The sequence below is a fragment of the Mustela putorius genome, unplaced genomic scaffold, assembly GCF_011764305.1.
Source record: "Mustela putorius furo isolate JIRA1106 unplaced genomic scaffold, ASM1176430v1.1 tig00000873_pilon_pilon_pilon, whole genome shotgun sequence".
In the NCBI taxonomy this organism is placed as follows: Eukaryota; Metazoa; Chordata; class Mammalia; order Carnivora; family Mustelidae; genus Mustela; species Mustela putorius.
This window is the reverse complement of record NW_025421504.1, coordinates 6,178,052-6,198,878: the sequence shown is the minus strand read 5'-3', so window position 1 is coordinate 6,198,878 and position 20,827 is coordinate 6,178,052. Positions and strand designations below refer to the sequence as shown.

Genomic DNA, 20,827 nt, shown 5'->3' with positions numbered 1-20,827 from the left:
CATGGAAGTGTTGGAATACATGTCTGCATGGGGACGGGGCAAGGAAGGGGTGCTGGGAGCCGAGGGCCCCAGCCACGTTCTGGCTCTGCTACCTTAAGCAACGTTAATGCAAATCATCTGAAGGTTTCCCCCCTTTGAGATTATGGGGTACCTTCCATGGCCACGTTTTGAAACCTGTTTGGCCTCAACAGCCACCCATATGACGGGACAGGTGGGAGTTGAGGGATGTCCCGGGTCCTGCTGCTAGGCGGCCCCTGCCATCCGAAACCTGTGCTTCTGGCGCCCCCTTGTGGGTTTGTGAGGCGCAGCTCCTCCCAGAGGCCGAAGAGCAGAGTGTGGGGAGGTCGGAGGTCCCTTTGGGAAGGTACACAGAGCGGCTTCTGCTTTCTCCTGCAGCCCTTACAGCTCAGCAGAGGCTCCAGGGTTCACCAGCAGAGGGAGCTGCGCCCACAACGCTCCCGGGTCCAAAGAGGAGGGAAGACGAGGGTTTTGCCCACATTCTGAGCCACCTGTCGTTCAGGGCCTAGCTCATTCCCTTCCAAACTTCTGGGATCACGCTCAGCGTGCTGCTGCAGGATGAAAGCAGACTGCGCTCTTCCTGCCCTGACCCCACCCCCAACCTCACTGCGCATGGGCCCAAAGAAAAAGCCAGACAAGGTGCCGTGCAGTGCGGTTTACTCCCAGCCAGGGCCGCCTCCACAGGGTGCCTCTGGCCTTCCCTTCACCAGGCCCCCAGTCGCCTCTGCTCCCACCACCACCCTGCCTCCTGGGGCTTCACGCTGTCCACTCCAAGTTCCAAGTCCAGGGCTGGCCAGGAGGATGGGCTGTTTCGGAAGTCACTCATCCACACGACCAGCCTGAGGGAGGCCAAGGCTGGTCCAGCCCAGAGTCCGAAGCGCCCCACAGGAAGAGTCACAGGCTACAGAGGGGCCAGGTGCACAGTGCCCCGAAGCCCCCAACGGTTCACCTTGTGTTACGGAACTCTGCTGTTCTGTGTGGTCCCAGCACCCCCATTCACATGGGGCGGCTGCTGACAAGGCCAGCTGTCACTGGGACTGGGGCGACCCATCTCCATAGCACCTCTCTTCCACGTGGCTGGTCTGCTCCAGAAGCCACTGCCGCTCATGCTCGTTCACTGTCAGCCTGAGCGTCACCTCTTGGAAGACGCTGCTCACAGCCACCTGTGTGAGCAAGGGGGGGGCCGGGGGGGGCAGGTACAGCCACAAGCTCCAGCACCACCAGGCCCCACCACCTGCCTCAGGCCTTGCCCTTCCACCAGCAACATCCTCACCTGCTCAAAGTGAAGCTTCTGGAACATCCGGATACTCGGTTCATTTCCTTGCCCAATTTTAGCCTCAAATTTGGTCAGACCTAATTTGGTCACTCCTTCCAGAGAAGATGGGGGAGAGGGACGAGCCACAGAATGAAGCCAGCCCCTCACAGCCCCTGCCCTGCCCCTCCCACTTGGCAGTGCAGGCATCTGTCCCCTGGTCCCCACCCTCAGGCCTGAGGAAGGCCCCTCCCAACGTGCCCCACCCCCCAACCTGGGGCCTGACCATGCCCCCGCTGTCTCTGAGGCTTCCTCACCGTAAGACATCATCATGAGAACAGCCTCGGTGCCAAAGCCTCTGCGCCTGCAGCCGGGCTCTAGGAGAAACAACGGTAGTCACTGGCGGCGTGTGCCGGGCTCCACGGCAGGCAGAGCCGTGAGGCAGCCCAAACCTTGGTTCATCCTCAACTTGGACCGGCTGGTGCTATTACTGCCATTGAGCAGACAGGGAAATAGACAAAGAGAAGTCAAAATGACCCGCAAAGGGCTCCCAGCAACTCAACCCCAAAGCCGACCCTTTAACCTCAGTGTCCTGCCTCATTAGGACAGTCTTAGGGGAAGGCTGTGGACCAAGGAAGACACAGACTAGAGGGGCTCCTCCCGCAGCGTGGGGAGATCTTGGGAGGGTCCTCAGCACTCAGCGCCCCCAGCAGGAACAGGGCAGAATGAAGTCTGGAGACCACTTCCCCGCCCCCCGCTCCACAAACCAAAGGTTAAATTCACCCCTAAGCAGAGGACAGAAATAAAGCTGCCGACCAGGGGGGAATCACTGCCCGGAGAACCCTACGCAGTCCCGGCTGGCTCAGGGTGCAGCAGCTCCGCGGGCCAGAGGGAGGGAAGGCAGGGCCAGGCGGAACCAACCTGCAATCATGACCTCAATCTCCCCCAGGGAGGGGTCCCCCAGATCTGTGAGAAAGAGGTTTACGTCTCCCGCCATGCAGCTCTCTTCAGTGGTGCTCGGCCGGGCCTGCCACTTTTCTGCATCCAGCACAATGAATGTACACTCTGAAAATGAGGCAACACGGTTATCACCTACTCTCCCCGAAGAGGCGATGGGACCATAGTCTTCCTACCCAAACCACAGAACTGGAGAGCACAGTGGGCCAGGAGGAAAACGGGCCAAGCTTCCCTTAACTGATGACAAAGCCCTAAATTTGTCTTACGCGGGAAAGAATGGAGCCCCAACAGCAGCTGTGTTCTCAGAGAGCAGGAACCACAACTGTGTTTGAGCAAGACCCGTGAGGGGCAGGGCCTCCAGGTACAGCCAGAGCCCTACACACTCTTCTTTCTCCAAAATCATTCCAAGTCTGATGTTGTGAGTGGGGGCAAAAGGCAGAAGCCTCGGTCATGGGGCCTGGCTTCCAGGAGCATCAGAGTAGGATGGTTTCTGGCACCTCCCAGACTTTTCAGGAAGGGTTTTTTTCACAAAGCTTCTGGGGCCCAGAAGGCTAGAGAAAGGGAGGGAAGCCGGAGACTGCCTCGCCTCTGGAGCCAGCCCTCCCGCTGCCAGCCCGGCCCAGGGCCCGCGCTCCTCACTGTCCGCGTCCTCCCGCCAGCTCCGCTGCATGGAATGTTCCTGCTCCAGAGTCAGTGGCTCCGAGGCGGTCAGACGCCGCAGCTCCTCTGATCTCATCCACTCGTGGTACCTGCAGGGACAGGGGGATGGCCTTGGGCATGCAGGACTGACTCAGGAGTAGGGTCTGACATTTTCTGAGATGAAGAAGTGGATGGTAGGAAGCAGCAGCCCACGGGGCTAACACGGGGCTCATGAAAGATCCAAGGAGGGGCGTGCGGTGGCTCAGTCGGTTAAGCGCCCGACTCTTGATTTCAGCTCAGGTCACAATCTCTGGGTTGTGAGATGGAGCCCTGCATCAGCCCAGAGCTGGGTGTGGAGACTGCTTGGGATTCTCTCTTTCCCTCTGCCCCTCCCACTGCTTGCAACTTGGCGCTCGTGCACGCTCCCTCAAAAAAAAAAAAAAACAAGGAAAGGGTTATAAAAGCTAATAAAAGCTAAGGCAAAGGGCCACAAGCACTAGCGCTAGAAGCAGGGGTGCCTGGGTTGTTCAGTCATTAACCATCTGCCTTCAGCTCAGGTCATGATCCCAGGGGTCCTGGCATTGAGCACTGCATTAGGCTCCCTGCTCAGTGGGAAACCTGCTTCTCCCTCTCCCACTCCCCCTGCCTATGTTCCCTCTCTTGCTGTCTCTCTCAAATAAATAAGTAAATAATAAAATCTTAAAAAAAAGAAAAGAAAAGAAAAAAGGTCCTAGAAGCGAGCTAGTCTTACAAGAGAACAGCAGGAGGGGTCCGTTCTGTCTCTCCAGCTTCCCATGCTGTCTCAGGGGTCAGCGCTAGAGGAATCGTATTAAGGCAAACATTCCTCAAATTCCTGAGCGAAAGTCTATGGCAAGCTGTAAAGACAGCTGGACATGCCTCCACAAAGGCCAGATTGGAACCCCCAAAAAGAAAAACTACAGGAGTGTCTGGGTGGCTCAGTTAAGTGTCTGCCTTCAGCTCAGGTCATGATCCTGGGGTCCTGAAATAGAGCCCAATCGAGCCCTGAGTGGGCTCCCTGCTCAGCAAAGAGCCTACTCCTCCCTTTCCCTCCATTCCCTGTCCACCCCCCACTTGCGTGCACATGCTTGCTCTCTCTCTCAAATAAATCTTTTTTTTTTTTTTTTAAAGATTTTATTTATTTATTTGACAGACAGATATCACAAGTAGGCAGAGAAGCAGGCAGAGAGAGGAAGCAGAGAGGAAGCAGGTTCCCTGCTGAGCAGAGAGCTCAGATGCGGGGCTCGATCCCAAGACCCTGGGATCATGACCTGAGCCGAAGGCAGAGGCTTTAACCCACTGAGCCACCCAGGCACCCCCTCAAATAAATCTTTTAAAAAAGAAAAACTACAAGGAGAGAGTATACCCCTACATCACCACCATTCCAGGCTACCAGACGTTTGCCAGCTGCCCTGGCAGGAGTCCCACCCTGAGACTCAGCTCTGGCCTTTCAGAACAGCAGACATCAGAACAACCCATCAGCTCTTATCAGCTTTTATGACAAGATACAGTCATGGCTTCAAGAACAGAGCATACCGGGGCCCCTGGATGGCTCAGTTGTTAAGTGTCTGCCTTAGGCTCGGGTCATGGCCCTGGGGTCGAGCCCTGCATCTGGCTCCCTGCTCCATGGGGAGGTTACTTCAGGATTCTTTCTCCCTCTGCCCCCTCCCCCAATCCCACTCTCTCTAAAATAAATCTTAAAAAAAAAAAAAAAGAGGGGTGCCTGGGTGGCTCAGTGGGTTAAAGCCTCTGCCTTCGGCTCTGGTCATGATCCCAGGGTCCTAGGATGGAGCCCCACATCAGGCTCTGTGCTCCGCGGGGAGCCTGCTTCCTCCGCTCTCTCTGCCTGCCTCTCTGCCTACTTGTGATCTCTGTCAAATAAATCAATAAAATCTTAAAAAAAAAAAAAAGAACTAAGAAGAGAAATGTCACTAATTTACAATTATGCCGTTTCTTTTCTTACACCCATTTAGTTTACATAAAATCATTCTCTGAAGAAAGTCCAAAACGGAAGCTGAAAGGATGGAAGGCGAATGCTGGGGGAGGGGTTGCTGAAGTCCTCAACCTCTGCTTCAGTGCTGGCTTCTTTCTGTAAGGACTTCTCGCAGCAATGTTTCTGCTTCCCAGAGCAAGCCGCCTCTGGGATTTGGGATGAGGAAGGCTGACCCTCCTCGCTACATCCTGGGAGAGGAGTTTGCATCCCGTGTTAGGTGGACTGTTACCTAGGCACGTGCTCTGCGGTGTAAGGTACTAGCACCACCTTCTTCCCCAGCAGCAAAGTGTTCTCATTTAACCTCATGGTAGCGACCTGCAGGAGGGGAGGGCAAACACTTCAGGACCCTGTGTTTCCTCCCCTTAGGGTGGAAGCCCCGGGGCCTTTACTTCCTCCCGGAGCTAAGTTGTCAGAAGAACCCTGGTCCTTCTTTCTTTCCAAACATTGCAGACTCTAGTCCCCTTGCGAGAAGGGGGAAGACGGCGGTCTAAAGAAAATTACAAAATCCTTGCCTCGCACCTCAAGGGGCTAAGCCTGAGCGACCACTTCTGCGTACCCCCTTCCATCCCAACTCGCGGAACTACGAAGCCTCAAACCCAAGCGCCAAGATCTGACCCCAAAGCTCCCATCACGTGCCCCTGTCCCGAGGCTCCACCCCAGGATCAACCTTCCGTCCCGCTTCAAGCCTATTTCCAGCCCCTCTTCCCCGCGACCAGCCCAGGCGCCGGACTCGGACCCTCTCTCCTCCCCACCCACCAAGCCAGGTCTAACCGGGCCGCTCCGGGGTGAGGCAGGCTTAAGTTCTCAGTCCCCTCCCCTTTGTGCGGACAAGCAGGCTGCTCTCCTCGATCACCCCCACCGCCGGGGTCCCGGAGCGGTTCAGCTCACACCCGCGCCCCGCCCACGAAGTAGTCCCCAGCGGACCCCGCGAACCACCTCCTCCGACCTGCCCCGCTCGCCCTCCGACCCGCGGCCCCCTTCCCGCACGCGCCTGGGAATGCCCCTCCCCCGTTTCCGCCACGCAGACGGCAGCCGCCCCGGCCCAATCCCGGTCCCGCCTCCGCGAGGCGCCCAATCAGCGCGCTCCGTCCCGCCCAGGGCGCGCACGGGCAAGGTGGACTCCGGGCGCGGGCGCATGCGCGCTGTGGGCGCTGGTGCGGGACAGCTGGAGCCGGCGGCGGCGGTGGAGGGGCCGGTGGCGCCGGCCGCGGCGGCCGGGAGCGAGCCGGAGTGCAGGTGTCCGGCTGGACGGGAGGGTGGGATGGGCTTGGACGGCGCCAGGTTCGGGGCTGCTCCAGGAGGGAGGAAGAAGTTGGGGAAAGACCCGAAGCGGGGCCCTTGAGAAGAGAGGGAGGCTTGAGGCTGGGGAGCCCGAAGGCAGGGCAGAAAACAGGTTGGGGGGTGGGGAACGGAGGCCCCGTTAAAAAGGAGAGGTTTAGAAGCAAGGGGTTGGGTTGGGGAGCGACCTGGGCAAGCCTAGCCCTAAGCAAACAAGTTTGTTGCCCTAGGCGGAGGAGACAGTTAGTTGGACTGCAGTGTATGGTAGTGAGCTCGCCGTTCCTGGCGTGGAATGTGGACGCCCCCCCAGAGTGTACAGAGGGGACGCCCCGTGGCGAGGGCGACTTAGTGGCTTGCGGGTCTCCTTCTGTCACTTGGAGTCTGAGGGGCATGAATTCCTTCATGCACCGCACCGCAAGGGAAAAGTTAGAGGAAACCACCCAGGTCTGTCTGCCAGGACTGTCTCATGGCAGGCATTGAGGCCATGTCTGTAATAAAAGTAGCGGGCGGGGGGTGGGAGGCTGCTTTCCAGAACTGGCCCCCCACACCAGCGACACCTGTCAGAAAGTTGGAAGTCTGCTTTCTCTCCCCCTAGGGAGCCGCAGCAGCCGGCGCCCCAACAGGGAAGGAACCTGAAGAATCCCGGCTGCCCAGTGACCCTTCTTCACTTTTGGAAATGGCCGGTGAAATCACAGAGACTGGGGAGCTCTATTCTCCCTACGTGAGTTTTACTTTTAGAACCTGTTTTACCCACGTCGTTGCCATGGTCTCCTAGAGAAGCACCGTGCTTCCTAGATCATACTACAGAGGACAGTTACTTTGAGACCCTGGTGAAAGCCAGGGAGGGGAAGGCCATTCCGCTACAGCCATATTGCTGCTGTCCTGGCTCAGAGCATGTGATGAGAGTTTGTTCACGTGTTGGATGCTGGTCAGGGTGTGTGGTCAAGGAAGCAAAGCTGACTTGCTGATTCCTTGTGATCTTGATGTCGGGGCCACCAGCACTTGTAAACTGTGCTGCTGCTCAGGGATGGTGATTGACAGCGGTTGACTCTGGGTTTGCCCATCTCAGCAGTTTGAAAGCACTTTGGTTGCCAACTGAGTTGTCAGTTGTGCAACTTTTATGGTCTTGGATGGCGTAAGAGGCAGAGAAAGTTTGCAGAGACTTCCAAGTGCAGTTTGTGGAGTCTGTAATTAGAACAATTAGAAGGATTGATTTCTTACTGTGTTGGGTCTGTGCCCCCCCCAACACACACCCCACCTCCCACTAGCGTGCTCAGTGTATCTTCTTTGTGTAATGAAAGATTGGTCCTGGTTACATCACCGAGTTCTCTTGCCGGATACCTAGCTGGAGGATTAGAATAATCAAGTGATTGACTCATGGTGCTACTAAGTATCCCAGGGTCACTTAGCAGCACTGCCTGAAGTAACAAAGCCCTCTTTCTAGAATTTACCTAACCTTAAGCAGCTGCCCCTCTATGCACTTAGTTCCTAGTCTGGGAATCCCTGCTTTGTCTCTGCTGACCTCACAGACTCTGGAGCTGTGGCGCGATCGATAAGAGAGCATCTCAGAAAACAGCTGGCAGAAAGCCTTTCTGACATCACGGTCTTCCAGCTGGGTCTGTGTCTTGTGTGGATAGCACGGAAGGAGACTCCCTTTCTCTCCATAATTTAGCAAGGGAAAGTGTTTCTCGAACTTTGGACTGAATCTAATTGTGTTTCTCTCATCCGAGGAATTGTCTGACAGCTCACAGCCTCCTCTCGGGATCAGCCGTGAAGTGTCCCCACCGTCCGTACAAGTCGCTGCCCTCCCTGCTGCTGCTCGGAGCGTGTGTTGGTTTAGAGATGAGAGGATGAGTTATTTCTGTAACTGGGTTCTAGAAAGGAAAAAACTTTGACATGCACGGCTTTCTGGGGTCTCCAGTTATTCGCATAATCATTTCACACACATACCCACAGGAAATTAGGCAGCGAGGCCCAAGTCTCGGTGGGTTCTGCTCCCCGCCCCCAACTTTCCTGTGTGTTTGGTTTCGTTTGACGTCTGTGTTTAAGGGCATACTCTGGGCATTTGCCATAAGCAACTGCTTGCGTTCTCTTATCCTGCCCCTACCCATGGAGATGTAGAGAGGTTGGGTGGTGAGGCGGCATTAGCTGAGAGTTAGCGGTCAGGCTTTGAGGCGAGCCCGCGCCTTCTTCCTGAGGTTTCCCTAGGGAGAGTGGTTCTCGATCCGTCGTGAGACCAGGAGAAGGGCATAGGTTCACCCTCCGCTGAGCCCAGGAAAGCGGTGGAACTCACTTCACTACAGACACTGCTCTGAGTCCCCTGCTCCGTGCAGTGCAGCCCGGACCTGCTCTCCAGGTCCTGGGAAACCGAAACACTGAGCACTTACTTGGTTCATGGAGGTGCATCAGCCCATGACGGGGGTTATTCCCAACGCAAAGCCCTTCTCCTGCCTCAGTGTTGCCCTGTTGTCCGCTCTTTTCCTCCTCAAGGGCGTCTGGGATGTTTGCCTTAGCTTGCATTATTCTCTGTAAATTGTGTGCAGTGGCAGGCCAGTCTCCTGGGACTCTGGCGACAGGCCCTCTCAGTGGTGGCACTGGGCTCACGGCACGGTTCAGGCCCGCCCGTCCCCCTGGAAGTGATCCCAGAACAGGTATGTCTGGGTTCCCTGTGTACAGGGACCAGGAGCGGCTCAGGGCTGCAGGGATTATGGGACCCAAATAGAGGACGGCGTGGGCTGCCGAGGGCCCTGCCAGCCCGGTCTTGTCAAAGATCGTTGCCATTGCTTTCAAAGGAAAGGTCACTCTTTCACAGCCTCAGATCCTAGTCATTGCTTCCGTATCTCTGCTGCCTTCTGTTTCCTTTGACAACTGTCACTGGGGAAGCGGACGAAAACCGCCCGTGCCGCCCACCTCACGCCCATCTGTGGGGGAGCCCGCTGGGTGGGAGGAAAGGCAGCAGGAACGCTGCACTGAGCTCCCTAAGCACGGGGCGCAGGTCCGCCATCCCAGGGAGTCGGGGAGAAAGGGAGGAGGCACTTCAGCCTGGAGAGGGCTTGATTCTTCTGCTCTCGGCCGCACCTTCCAGGAGTAGTCCCCACAGAACTGGCAGGAGAGCCTGTCTCCTTCCTCCCCCTCCTCCCGCCCCCACAGCTGCCTTTGACCTGCTGTGGCTCAGCTCCCACTTGCCTCCTGCTCCATAGTCCTCGTAATTGGTCTGCACCAGCACCATTGTCCGCACCAGCACCATTGAAGGTCGAGCTGCTTTAACTCTCACCAGGGAGGTGAAGAAGTCTCACGTTACCCTGCAGGGTTCCCAGAGCCCCACTAGGCCCTGAGTTCTTACTTTGAAACTAAAAAAGAGCGATGGCCTAAGACAAATGTGATTATTCATTTCTGCTCCCAACTCTCCGTCCCCAGTTAGCTTCTTCATCAAGTTCTTGAAGGATCTTTTGCACTGAGACTTACCTAAGGTGTCCATTGAGAGTGTGTTTATTTCATTGTTTATCCCCAGTGGTTCTCAGCTTGTGGCAGTCTTGCCCCCCCCCACACACACACACAAGCACACACGCACACCCCACCCCAGGACATTTGGCAGTGTCCAGAGACATTTGTGACTGTCACAACACAGGTGCAAGGTTGAGGGGTACTGGAACCTAGTCAGTAGAGGCCAGGGATGCTGCTAACATCCTACAGTCCACAGGACGGCCCTACCACATCTGGCCCCAGATGTCAGAAGTGCTGAGGCTGGGCTGTGTGATGGACCCTTGGCTTTTACATCGCAAGACCTTTAGGCATCGCTGCATTCACAGATGCCTCTTGTACTGTTTCATCTCCTTATAAAACTTAACTTTTGGCTAAGAACCATCACTTTCTCCTTGCTTGGATCACGAGAACCTTCACAGGGGCCGTTTTCCATAAAGAGAAAGGGTCCACCCTTCTTAAATGTTACTGCTCAGAAAAGTGATATGCAGAGAACAAAGCTGCAGGGAGCTGTAGGGACACGGTTCAAACTTGTTTTAATCCTTTTGGGATCTGTCTATGGGATCAAACGGGGACTGTGATGTTTAAAACGGGACAAAGACTGGGACTTACGTCAGAGAAGACCTGGCCAGGTCCAGTCAGCTCGGCAGAGGATTCCTAGCTGGAGACTGTGTGCCACACACCCTGAGAAGTGACACACGGGCCACGGGGAGCCTCACGGGGGGTAGTGGGGAAAAGATAACACTGAAAACCCAAACTAGGGCATAAGTGTTCTTGTTCCAAGGTTCAAAAGAGGGGAGCAGGACTGGAAGGGTTTTGTGGTGGAAGCAGCGTTAGAATGTGTCTGAGTGTTGGATGCGATTTGAGGGGCTGGGCAGGGGGCAGGGGGTAGGTGCCCTCTGCCGAGAGTAAATGGACAGTGGGCAGAGCTCTGTCCAGCACTCAGATGCGCTCTCAGCACCTGCCTGGGAGTCTGGCCCTCCCTAATCACTTCTCCCCCCAGCTCTATTTAAAATAAAAAATTTCTGACTGAGGTTAGGAAAATGGCCCCAATTTGTGTGTTTCTGATTTAAAAAAAAAAAAAAAAAAAAAGTCAGTACATGGTTATTTTAGAATTTTTTTTTTTTTTTTTTTTTTAAATAAAAATGGCATTTATTCAGCTTTTTGGAAATATAAATAACACAATAGATGACAAAGAGCAAAATGAAATAAAACCCTTGACATGTTTTTAAAAATATATTAAAGTGTATATTTCTAAGACCAGGGAAGTAAAAATGAGAGATGGGTAGGTGTTCCCAAAGATGAAGTGTTCGTGTTGTTGTTTTTAACAAAAACAGGTTGGTTTTGTTTTGTTTAAAGATTTTATTTATTTATTTGACAGACAGGGATCACAAGTAGGCAGAGAGAGAGGAGGAAGCAGGCTTCCCGCTGAGCAGAGAGCCCGATGCGGGGCTCGATCCCAGGACCCTGGCATCATGACCCGAGCCGAAGGCAGAGGCTTTAACCCACTGAGCCACCCAGGCACCCCCCCAAAATAGGTTTTTAACAGAAAAGCCAACTAAGTCTGTCAATGTCATAGAGCACAGGGAACCCAGTTAAGAAGTGGCTGTCCCAGTCCAGGCTGAAAGCAATTGAATGGGAATCGGACCCGAGATAGCCAGAGAAGCCTCTTCTGAAGGAGAATGGCTAGCGCGGAGATACGCAGAAGGGAGGAGGCGGGGGTGGCTGGCAGACGGTGGGTCTGCGGTCTGCAGGAAGGCTGGTGCCTCCGGAGAGAGGTCCGGTGGCCCTCTGTCCAGCCGTGGTGGTTAAAGCCTCAGGACTGAGTGAAGTGGCTGAGGGGGGAAATGAGAGAAGAAAAGAGACCGCTTACGTCAGAGTATGGGAAGGAGTAAAGGCTACGAAAGCCACTGGATTAGGCAAATAGGAGGTCACTGGTGATTCTGAAGAATGTAGTTTCAAAAGAGCTCTGGGATGGAAACCACAAAGTAGAAACTTGGAAACGAAGGCAGGGGAAGTAGGTAGCTACTCCGATGAGTTTGGTGAAGAGAAATAAGAGAATTGTGTTTCGAAGGTGTCGAGGACACTTGGAGGCAGAGGGGAAGAGCTGGCAAGAGGAAGATTCCAGAAAGAAGGACTGAGCCCAGAAGTCTGGGTGCAGGGCTTGGCGTCCCCCAGGAGGAAAGACACAGCTTCCCTCACAGGCAGGGAGAGGGTTGGGAGGATGCAGACACTGATTTTTGAGCAAGGGGGGGAATGGGGCCACGGGCAGGGCACATCAGATGGCCTCAGTTACCCCCATAACACGGGACACAGCCTTCGGCTGAGAGCGGTGGGGTCGGGCGCTGGGGCACGAAGGGTGAGGTTTGGTTGGTTTCTTGCGGGAGATGCCGAGAAGTCTGGGGTGGAGCAAAGGCAGTCAGATGCTGGCGGAGCACGGCTGAGGGAACCTTTCATTTGTTGTGGGACCAGTCATTCTAGTTTAAAAAAAAAAAAAAAAAAGAAGAAGAAAAGAAAGAAAGAAAGAAAAAGAAAGTTTCCAGGAACTTTTAGCATCTTTGTGTAGGGAGCAGAGGAATCAGGTGCCGGGTCCATCCAAGGCTGGGGTGGGGGGCGGCGCGGGGGAGGGAGTGAGGCAGAGGTAGACCGAGCTTCGAGCTTCGTGGAACTAGCCCATCGCACAGGATGCCAAAGACAAGAGTGGAGGGGGTGGCCTGGGGTGGGCGGGTGGGGCCACCGCAGGCATCCGAGGGAATGGCCGGGGCTGCGGAGGCTTCAGCTCAGAGAAGGGCATTTCCTGGTTGAGATCCTGAAAAAGGAAAATGACAGTTAACTGCTAGAGTCAAAAAAGGAAAATGACAGTTAACAGCTAGAGTCAAGTTGGTGGGAATGAGGGTTGAAAACTTGAGGTCAGTGACCTGGCAGTTCTGCTCAGAGGCCGGTTGTCAGGGGCAGGGCGGCCGCTGCTGGTGGGTAGCTGCCTGCTTTTTGGGGGTGATGAAGTGGAATTAGGTGGTGCTGCTGGTTGTACAGCTTGTGACTGTGCTAGAAACCCCTGAACTGTGTCCTTGGAAAGAACTTTTTTATTGAGTTTTTAGTTTTAATTCCAGCGTAGTTAACATGCAGTGCTCTGTCAGTTTCAGGTGTCGAGTACAGTGACTCAGCAGTGCTGGGCGCCACTCGTGCTCCCCGAGACCGGCGCGCTGTTCGTCCCCTTCACCTGTCTCGTCCAGGCCCCGACCCACTGCCCCTCTGATGACCATCAGTGTGTTCTCTGTCGTTAAGAGTCTGTTCTTTCATTTGTCCGCCTCTCCCCCCCCTCTTTTCTTTCCCCTTTGCTCATTTGTTTCTGAAATACCCCATGAGTGAAATCCTGTGTCATTTGTCTTTCTCTGTCTTCCACTGCTTAGCATTAAACTCTCTGACTCCATCACATCATTGCAAATGACAGGATTTCGTTGGTTTTGATGGGAATGCTATTTCACTGTACATCTGTACCGTTTCTTGTTTATCCGCTCATCTGTCAGTGGACACCAGGGCTGCTTCCATAATCTGGCTGTCATAGATAACCCTGCTATAAGCAGAGGGGTGCACACATCCCTTTGAATTGGTATTTTTGTATTTGGGGAGTAAATACCCAGGAGTGTAATTACCAGAGAATAGGGTAGTTCTCTTGCTAACTTTTTTTTTTTTTAAGGTTTTTATTTATTTATTTGACAGAGAGAGAGAGATCACGAATGGGCAGAGAGGTAGGCAGAGAGAGAAGGGGGAAGCAGGCTCCCCGCTGAGCAGAGAGCCCAATGCGGGCCTCGATCCCATGACCCTGAGATCGTGACCCGACCTGAGGGCAGTGGCTTAACCCACTGAGCCACCCAGGCTCCTCTTGCTAACTTTTTGAGGCACCTCCATACTGTCCCAGTGGCTACACCAGCTTGCATTCCCACCAGCCGTGCACATCCTCACCAACACCTGTTGTTTTTTTCCCACATCCTCACCAACACCTGTTGTTTCCTGTGTTACTGATTTCAGCCATTCTGACAGGTGTGAGGTGATAGCTCTTGTGGTTTTGATTTGCATTTCCCTGATGATGAGATCTTGAGCATCTTTTCTTGTGTCTTGTGGTCATCTGTATGTCTTTGGAGAAATGTCTGCCCATGACTTCTCTCCATTTTTTTTTTTATGGGATTACTTATTTTTTAGCTGTTGAGTTGTATAAGTTCTTTATGTATTTTGGATACTAATCCTTTATCAGCTATGTCATTTGCAAATATTTTTAAAGAGTGAATTTTATGGCATGTGAATTATATCTCAGTTTTCATAAGAATCCTTGAAGTTAGGGAGTGGGGAGGCAGGGAGGGAAAGGAAGCAGCATGAATGTCCACATCCAGACGATGGCAAGAATGGGGGTCACGTGCTCAGAGGTCTGGGAGGAGTGGAGGTTTCTGTAGGTCAGCGCTAGGTTCATCCCTGTGCCATGTCCCCCGATGTGGCAGTGTGTCCTCTGGAAGCCTCCAGCCTGGTTGGGCAGGGAGCTAACATCCACGGCACAGCTTTGAATAATAGGAAATGACAAGGTGGTGGGTTTGTGACAGCAGAAGCAGAGAAGGAACCCGATCAGCAGAGACACCTTGGGAAGAGCGACGGAATGTGGGACCCGAGCCTTTAAAGTGTTGACGTTCAGCCGGTGGCAGAGCGCATCTCCTTTGAACCCAGGCGGAATTCTGCCCTCTGACCCGCTTCCGCAGCTCAGGTCTCACCTCCCTGCTTCCAGTCTGGCTGTCACCAGGCTCGTCTTTGGGAGTTGATCGCTCTGGGGGCTTGACTGTCACTTCTGTCGCTTGTAGGTGGGGCTGGTGTACATGTTCAACCTCATCGTGGGCACAGGTGCGCTCACCATGCCCAAGGCCTTTGCCACCGCAGGGTGGCTGGTCAGCCTGGTCCTGCTGGTGTTCCTGGGCTTCATGAGGTAAGAGGCTGGCACGGGGCAGGCGGGGGGTTGTAGCGGGAGAGGCATGCCCAGGAAGCCCTGACTTCTCTCGTTAACACAAGGAAGCGTGCCTGGGGGGGCAGCCAGGTGTCCCCAGTGAATCCCAACCAGGGTGGCCCGGCAACGGGAAAGGAGACACAAAGGTCTCCAGGTCTCGTGCTAGCAGAACAGGCACACAGCCTGATCAGTTAAGAGGCCAGCTGTCTGACCAGGCTGTGGAATGTTTCATCACGTGATGCTCACATTGCTTCCCCAGCAGGTTGACTGCCCCAGTGGTATACTTTCTTAGTGGTACCATTAATTTTTGTTCTCCGAGAAAATACCACCTAGCCCCAGAAACAGATGGGACAAATGTCTGCAGTGATAAGGGAAGTCAGTGTGGAATTTAGAACTTGCTTAAAGTAGTCCACGGAGTCGGTGGCAAACACACAGGTGCACACGTAATCAATGGTTAGCCTCACCTTGTGCCTGGCAGCAAACAGGTGCCCAGAGCCTTCCTAGGCTTTCAGGGGCTCTTGCTCCTTGAGCTGCGTGTGTGGGGTCCCCTGGCTGTCCTCCCCAGAAGGGAGAGCCTACTTGAGTTTCCTCTCAGGGATTCTGTGTGGAAGTGGGGATTCATTCAGCAAGTACCCTGGGCCCATAAGGGATTTAGGACTATGTGTTGCCAGGTACGAACCCACAAGCTGCCAGAAAGAGGCGAGGGAACACCTGGAAACATGCCCCAGGGGCACCTCCCCTGGGAAAGGCGACACCAGGCACTGTCCTTAGGTGAACAGAACAAAGATCACTGCTCTCCAGACTTTTCTCTCTCTCTGTGGGGAGCCATAAGGAGTGCAGATAGTAAGAGAATCGTAGAGTAAGTTGGAAGGTGATGGGTGATGTGCGAGAAGCCCTACAAAGCCTGGGGGGTGAGGCACAGGGGAGTTGGGGACCACGGCAGTTTTCGGCAGGTGGTCGGTGGTCACAGAGGGCAGCATGTCGGCAGACGGGAGGAGGAAGGAGGGGTGCTCTGGGAAGGCTGACACACGGGCTATAGTTGAAGCCAGTGAGGACCTCGAAGAGGCTGAATGGGATAGGAGAACACCCACATTTCTCTGCTCCTGCACCCCATTTCTTTTGGGAGTTTGGTGGCCATCCTTGGGGTACTGTTGGCTCATTACTTCCTGCGGGTCCTGGCAGCCAAGAGCCTAGAAGTCCTCGTCCTTCTGTGGCTCTGGTGTCCCCTTTAAAGGACCTTCAGCACAGGCAGCCGTCTGAATGGGAAGTGATTATTGGGGGCCCCCAGGTAGGGCCTGCCATGTCCCCTCCCTGCTCAACCCATTAATATTAGAACATGATCGATGAGTTGGCTTCATGGAACCACGAGAAGCCTCTTTATGCCTTAACTAAGATTGATTCCAGTTTTACTTGCAGAAAAAGGGAAAATCTAAAGTCCTTAAAATGGTCACTTAAGCAAGATAATGAGAAACCTTTCTAGAAGGTGCCAAGGCACTGGAATGAGAGTTTCAGAGCCAGCTGCCCTCCAGCCCCCAAGATGGAGCATGTGCGGGGCGAGCGGTCCGGCCGAGCGGTCGGGCTGAGTGGGTGCGGGCCGAGCGGTCGGGCTGAGCGGTCAGCGGGCAGCAGGTGGGGGAGCTCGAGGAGGTCTGGGGTGAAGTCTCGGGAAGGAGACTGTGCTGCTGGGGTTTGGCGCAGAGGGACGCAGTCCCCGCGTGTACAGACAGCAGCTCTGCTGACTGGACCCCCGTGCCACGTCCCAGTGTCCCTTTCAGTTCAAGCCATAAAAATGCAAGCTTACTTTTACTTTATCTAGATTATGAGGAAAGTAAAGGTACTGCCAAAAAAGGAAGGAAAACACATTCTGGAGCCAAATGTCCCTTTTCAGTTCCCCGCGATTGCGCTCCGGCCGTGAGTGCCGTCCCTGGGAGCTGACCACTCTCTGGGCCCCAGCAAGGAGCGGTGAGAGCTGCCCTTCCCTGCGGCTTTCAGGAGCCCCTGGGAATCGGCCTCCACCCTGCTCTAACCCCAGCAGGCCCCTTCTTGGTGTGTGGTATCGCATCACCCCACACCCCCCTTTCCCCAGGCGCACACTCCCCCCCCACCCGACCCCTGTTGCACACGCCTCTCTCCCAGGCATCCAGTCCCATTCTAAACCTAGACAGGGCCATCAAGGCAAGTGAGCCAGGCGTCACGTGCGCACACATTTTATCAGGTCGGATGCATCTCAGTTCCCCAGGGAACAGCTCTCAGAAGAGAAAACACTTTGGGCTTGCTGGTCTGGTCAGGTCTTAAAATGGTTTTTCCTGTTTCATTGTGCCACCCCCAACCCCTACCTGCCTTTGGCAATCCCCGCGGGGCCCTGCCCTGCAGCTTCGTGACGACTACCTTCGTGGTAGAGGCCATGGCGGCAGCCAACGCTCAGCTCCACTGGAAGAGGATGGAAAACCACCAGGTGTGTGTATTGTCCTTGTCTCTGGGCAGAGCCTGATGCGGTGCCTGGGTCCCGTCGTGCTCTAGGACGGGCAGCCCTGGGGGCCCAGTTCTTTCCCTCCCAGCAGACGGCAGGCTCGTGTCCACAGCACCACTCCGAGACCCTTGTCCCGGAGCAGAGGCTTGACAGCCACATAGCTTAGCAAAAGGTGCGGCCTCTGCTCTCAGCATCATGTCATGGGTCCCTTGAACCCTGACCTGGAACTCGCTCATCATTCCGAACCCCAAAACTGTGCTACAGCTTCAGATCTGACATCTGAGTGTCCACACCTCCTAGCATGGCAGTGTGGCGGTGCTGGGGCGGGGGGGGCAGTCACACAGCGTGGAGGTGCTGGGGGGGCCCCCGGCCAGACGCCTTCTGGAAAGAAATAATAAAGGAAATGGGTTCTGCAGTTTTCCATGGGTTTTCTAGAGTGTTATGTGTGCCCCTCCCCCTTCTCCCTTGCTTGTTCCCCCTCCCCGCCCCACCCCTCCTAGGAGGAGGAAGATGACGACTCTTCCACGGCCTCCGACAGTGATGTCCTTGTCCAGGACAACTATGAGCGAGCAGAGAAACGGCCCATCCTGTCAGTGCGTAAGTCTTGGGGTTCCCGACAGGCTGGCACCTCCCTCTGGTCCACAGGGTTCCCTTTCTTCATAGAGAGGACAGGGAATCTCTGCACAGACCCTCTGTCCAGAGCACAAGCTTGGGGTGCAGGCTTCACCCCGCTGGCTCCCCCACTTGCTGACGTTTACAGCTTGGGCAGGTTACTTACCTCAGCGCCCGGGGCTCGAATAAATGTGGGGTGGCTCACTTCCTCCTCCTGTCCCACCGTGGTCCCCTCCCCGGTTCCACCCAGCAAGTCAAGGCCAGGTGTCCCAGCTCCAGCCCCCCCAGCCCCCACCCATAGCAAGCATCCCTGGGATCCCTTTCTGTAGACTGTTTGAAAATATTTCAAGGAGGAGACATGGGAAGTTCTCACGAGAATTTGAAGTGCTTCAGGATTTCCTTACTCTGGAAATTTAGTGAGCTCGGCACCTCCTCTGGGAGCTTTTCCGAATGAAAACCGCTTCTTCTTCCTTGTCTGTTTGGCTCCACAGAGAGACGTGGATCTCTGAACCTTTTTGAAATCACAGACCGGGTGGAAATGGGACAGATGGCCTCCATGTTCTTCAATAAAGGTATGAGTTCTTTCTCAAGGTGGGGTGAGGGCAGAGCTTGCGGGGGCGGGGGGTACTTCCCAACAGATCTTGGCAGGGGTAGGGCAGGGAGCACAGGAGCGGACTGTCTGCGCGGCCCCTGTGCTTATGAGCTGCCGCCTCTCACCTCTCGAGAGCGGGCTGAACCGCTCACCTTGTTCTCCTGCGTCCAGCCGGCTTCGTCAGCGCGAGGAGCAGAGAGGCCGCCACTAGGCTCCTCCTGCTTGCCGAGGTCAGGGATCCTGAGCAACTTCTCAAGGAGGGAACCCGGTGGAGCCGGCTGGCAGTCTTGTGCCTCTTGCTTGACTGCTTCTGACTTGTCTCCCTTTTCTTGCGGACGATTCGGGACACAGCAGGGCAGGCACCTCTGAGGGTGGCAGGCTACACCGTGCCCTCCCCTGTGTGTGCACCTGCCTCTCGCTCTCATTTTCCGTCTCGTGTGCCCTGGTGGCCAGCAGAGGGCGCAAGGAGTCCATGCGCGGGTTGCTGTCTGGGCATCGAGTGTCTAACTAGGAGCCCTCGCCACCCCACCTGCTCCTTAGCGGCATCGCCTGTGGCTGAGAAGGTCCCCGTGCCCCAGTTCTGATGTTTAGTGACAACGCGGTGTACCTCCACTGCCAATGTTGTTCTTTGGGAAGATGAGCTGCTTAAGAGCTTCGCTTCTTTAGTGCCCAAACCTGCCCGTTTCCCCTTCACAGACAGACCGATCGAGCTCAATAAATCCTTGTCTCTGTAAGGGTCTTTGGGAGGTTTTCTGCCCCTTTGTCTCAGCCCCTTGTTTGCAAGGGTGGCATCTCCCCTGGTTCTTTCTAATCTTGAATGTAGCTGCAGGAACTCGGAGCCTGGGGGATCATAGAAACCAGAGTCTTCAGGACTGCTTCTCAGGATATTACGCATCGGTTTATCACTGGTGGTGTGATTTGACCGTACAGTCCGGAAGAGAATGATCTTACCCAAAGACTGTCTGAGGGTTTGGGTCCCACCCGTCCCACCAGCCTCACAGAGGGTTCCAGAATCATGAAGGCCAGATTGGTTGTGTGCAGCCCATCCGTGTTTTTCCTCTCTCCCTATGTCATTAGATGAAGATAAGAGCATAAACATTTCCTCCTGGCAGCTGCACGCTCTCCCCCTCCAAATGTGGGCTTTGGAAGGAAGATGTACGTTGGAGAGAGGACATGCAGCTTTGAAACCTCCTTTCCGATTAGCGTGTTTTACAGTCTGTCCCGATTTCTTTCTTTTTTTTTTTTTTTATTTAAGATTTTATTTATTTGACAGAGAGAGACAGTGAGAGAGGGACCACAAGTGGGGTGGGGGGAGAAGCAGGCTTTCTGCTGAGCAGGAACCCTGATGCCGGGCTGGATCCCAGGACCCTGGGATCATGACCTGAGCCGAAGGCAGACACTTAACGACTGAGCTACCCAGGTGCCCCCAGTCTGCCCTGATTTCTTTAACAATTCTGGGAACCAGTGGGTTCTTGTTTTGTTGGGGTTTTTTTTCTCCTCCCCTTACAGACTAGACTTCTTTATAGTTCACCCAAATCTAATAAAAAAGGAGCACACTTGTACGAGAGTAGCCTCACCCTCGGGACACCTTCTCTGCTGAGGGTTTCCCACACCTGGCACTGTTGACATCTGGCTCATTCTTTGTCGTGGGGCCTGTCCTGTGTGTTGTGGGAGGCTGAGCAGCACCCTGGGCCTCCGCCCACTCGGTGCCCTTAGCACCTGCTCATCGTGACAGCCAGGACGTCCTCAGATGTTGTCTGATGCCCCTGGTGGGGGTGACGAGGCAGAGTCACTCTCAGGTGAAACCCACCACTCTGCCCTATTCCTAAATCAAGGGTCGTTCTCTTCGGAGGGACTGCCACCCTCCCCAACAAGCCCCCGGGGGTCCCGGCTCACTCCCTGTGGCTAGCAGTGCCAGGCGTCGTCATTGCTGTCTTCTCTGGAAGCTCATTGATCCTCCCGTTCTGTGTCTAGTAATGAAATTTATTGATCAGGGAGGGCCAATGGCCGTTGATAAACAGAGCTGACATTGCAGGCACAGGCAAGTGGACAGGAGGGTGCGTGGGGAGGGGACAGTGCCTCTCTGCGGAGAGTATTGGCGTCAGAGCAGAAAGACAAGCTGGGCACAGGTTGTACCTGGGGCCAGGGGGGTGAGCGGTAGCCCGACCCCCCGGGAACCCTGAGCTTAGACATCGGTGGTATCTGAGGCCCTCAGGGGTTCTCGCAAGGACCGTATTTTCCTTGTCTTTTTTTCCCCAGACTCCTCGGAGCAGAGCTGACCTCAAATAGCCCAGAAGGAACATGTCCCCAGCTTTCCCCTTGGGGACCCTAGAGGCTCTTCTGAGCCACCAGGATTAGAAGGGACCTGTCACTTCATTTTTCTTTCTGTTCTCAGGGAAGCCAGGAGCTTGAGACTCGTGACATCAAACACAAGCAGTCAGTCTGAACAGGAGTTTGAGACAGGCTGTCTGTGGCCATGACCCTGAGGTTGTAGGACCTGGACGCTTTTTTCAGAGCTGTTACACCTGGTCTTT

At 54.8% G+C, this 20,827-nt stretch overlaps 2 protein-coding genes across 7 annotated transcripts in view; one reads left to right on the top strand and one right to left on the bottom strand.

Annotated features, from left to right (window-relative positions):
* Positions 1 to 658: 658 nt before the first annotated feature.
* On the bottom strand, positions 659 to 5,901 carry NAT9 (N-acetyltransferase 9 (putative)). 5 transcript variants are annotated; one of them, XM_004748994.3, is made up of 7 exons: positions 5,824 to 5,901; positions 5,107 to 5,192; positions 2,867 to 2,976; positions 2,192 to 2,335; positions 1,588 to 1,647; positions 1,292 to 1,386; positions 659 to 1,181 (listed from the first exon to the last, which is right to left on the bottom strand). In XM_004748994.3, exons 2-7 carry the CDS (start codon positions 5,181 to 5,183, stop codon positions 1,047 to 1,049), a joined length of 621 nt encoding a protein of 206 aa, XP_004749051.1. In that variant the 5' UTR covers positions 5,184 to 5,192; positions 5,824 to 5,901; the 3' UTR covers positions 659 to 1,046. The 5 variants fall into 5 exon arrangements, with proteins under 5 accessions (XP_004749051.1, XP_004749052.1, XP_004749050.1 ...); XM_004748995.3 differs by having other exon boundaries at positions 5,814 to 5,897; XM_004748993.2 differs by having other exon boundaries at positions 5,634 to 5,885.
* An 86-nt stretch (positions 5,902 to 5,987) lies between these two features.
* TMEM104 (transmembrane protein 104) overlaps positions 5,988 to 20,827 on the top strand; it is a 52,172-nt gene continuing 37,332 nt past the window's right edge. For both annotated transcript variants that reach the window (XM_013054450.2, XM_004748990.3), the window contains exons 1-6: positions 5,988 to 6,113; positions 6,751 to 6,876; positions 14,480 to 14,601; positions 16,993 to 17,074; positions 17,590 to 17,686; positions 18,193 to 18,273. In XM_013054450.2, the coding sequence (XP_012909904.1) occupies positions 6,832 to 6,876; positions 14,480 to 14,601; positions 16,993 to 17,074; positions 17,590 to 17,686; positions 18,193 to 18,273 (427 nt within the window). In that variant the 5' untranslated portion in view covers positions 5,988 to 6,113; positions 6,751 to 6,831. The remainder of the gene's footprint in view (positions 6,114 to 6,750; positions 6,877 to 14,479; positions 14,602 to 16,992; positions 17,075 to 17,589; positions 17,687 to 18,192; positions 18,274 to 20,827) is intronic.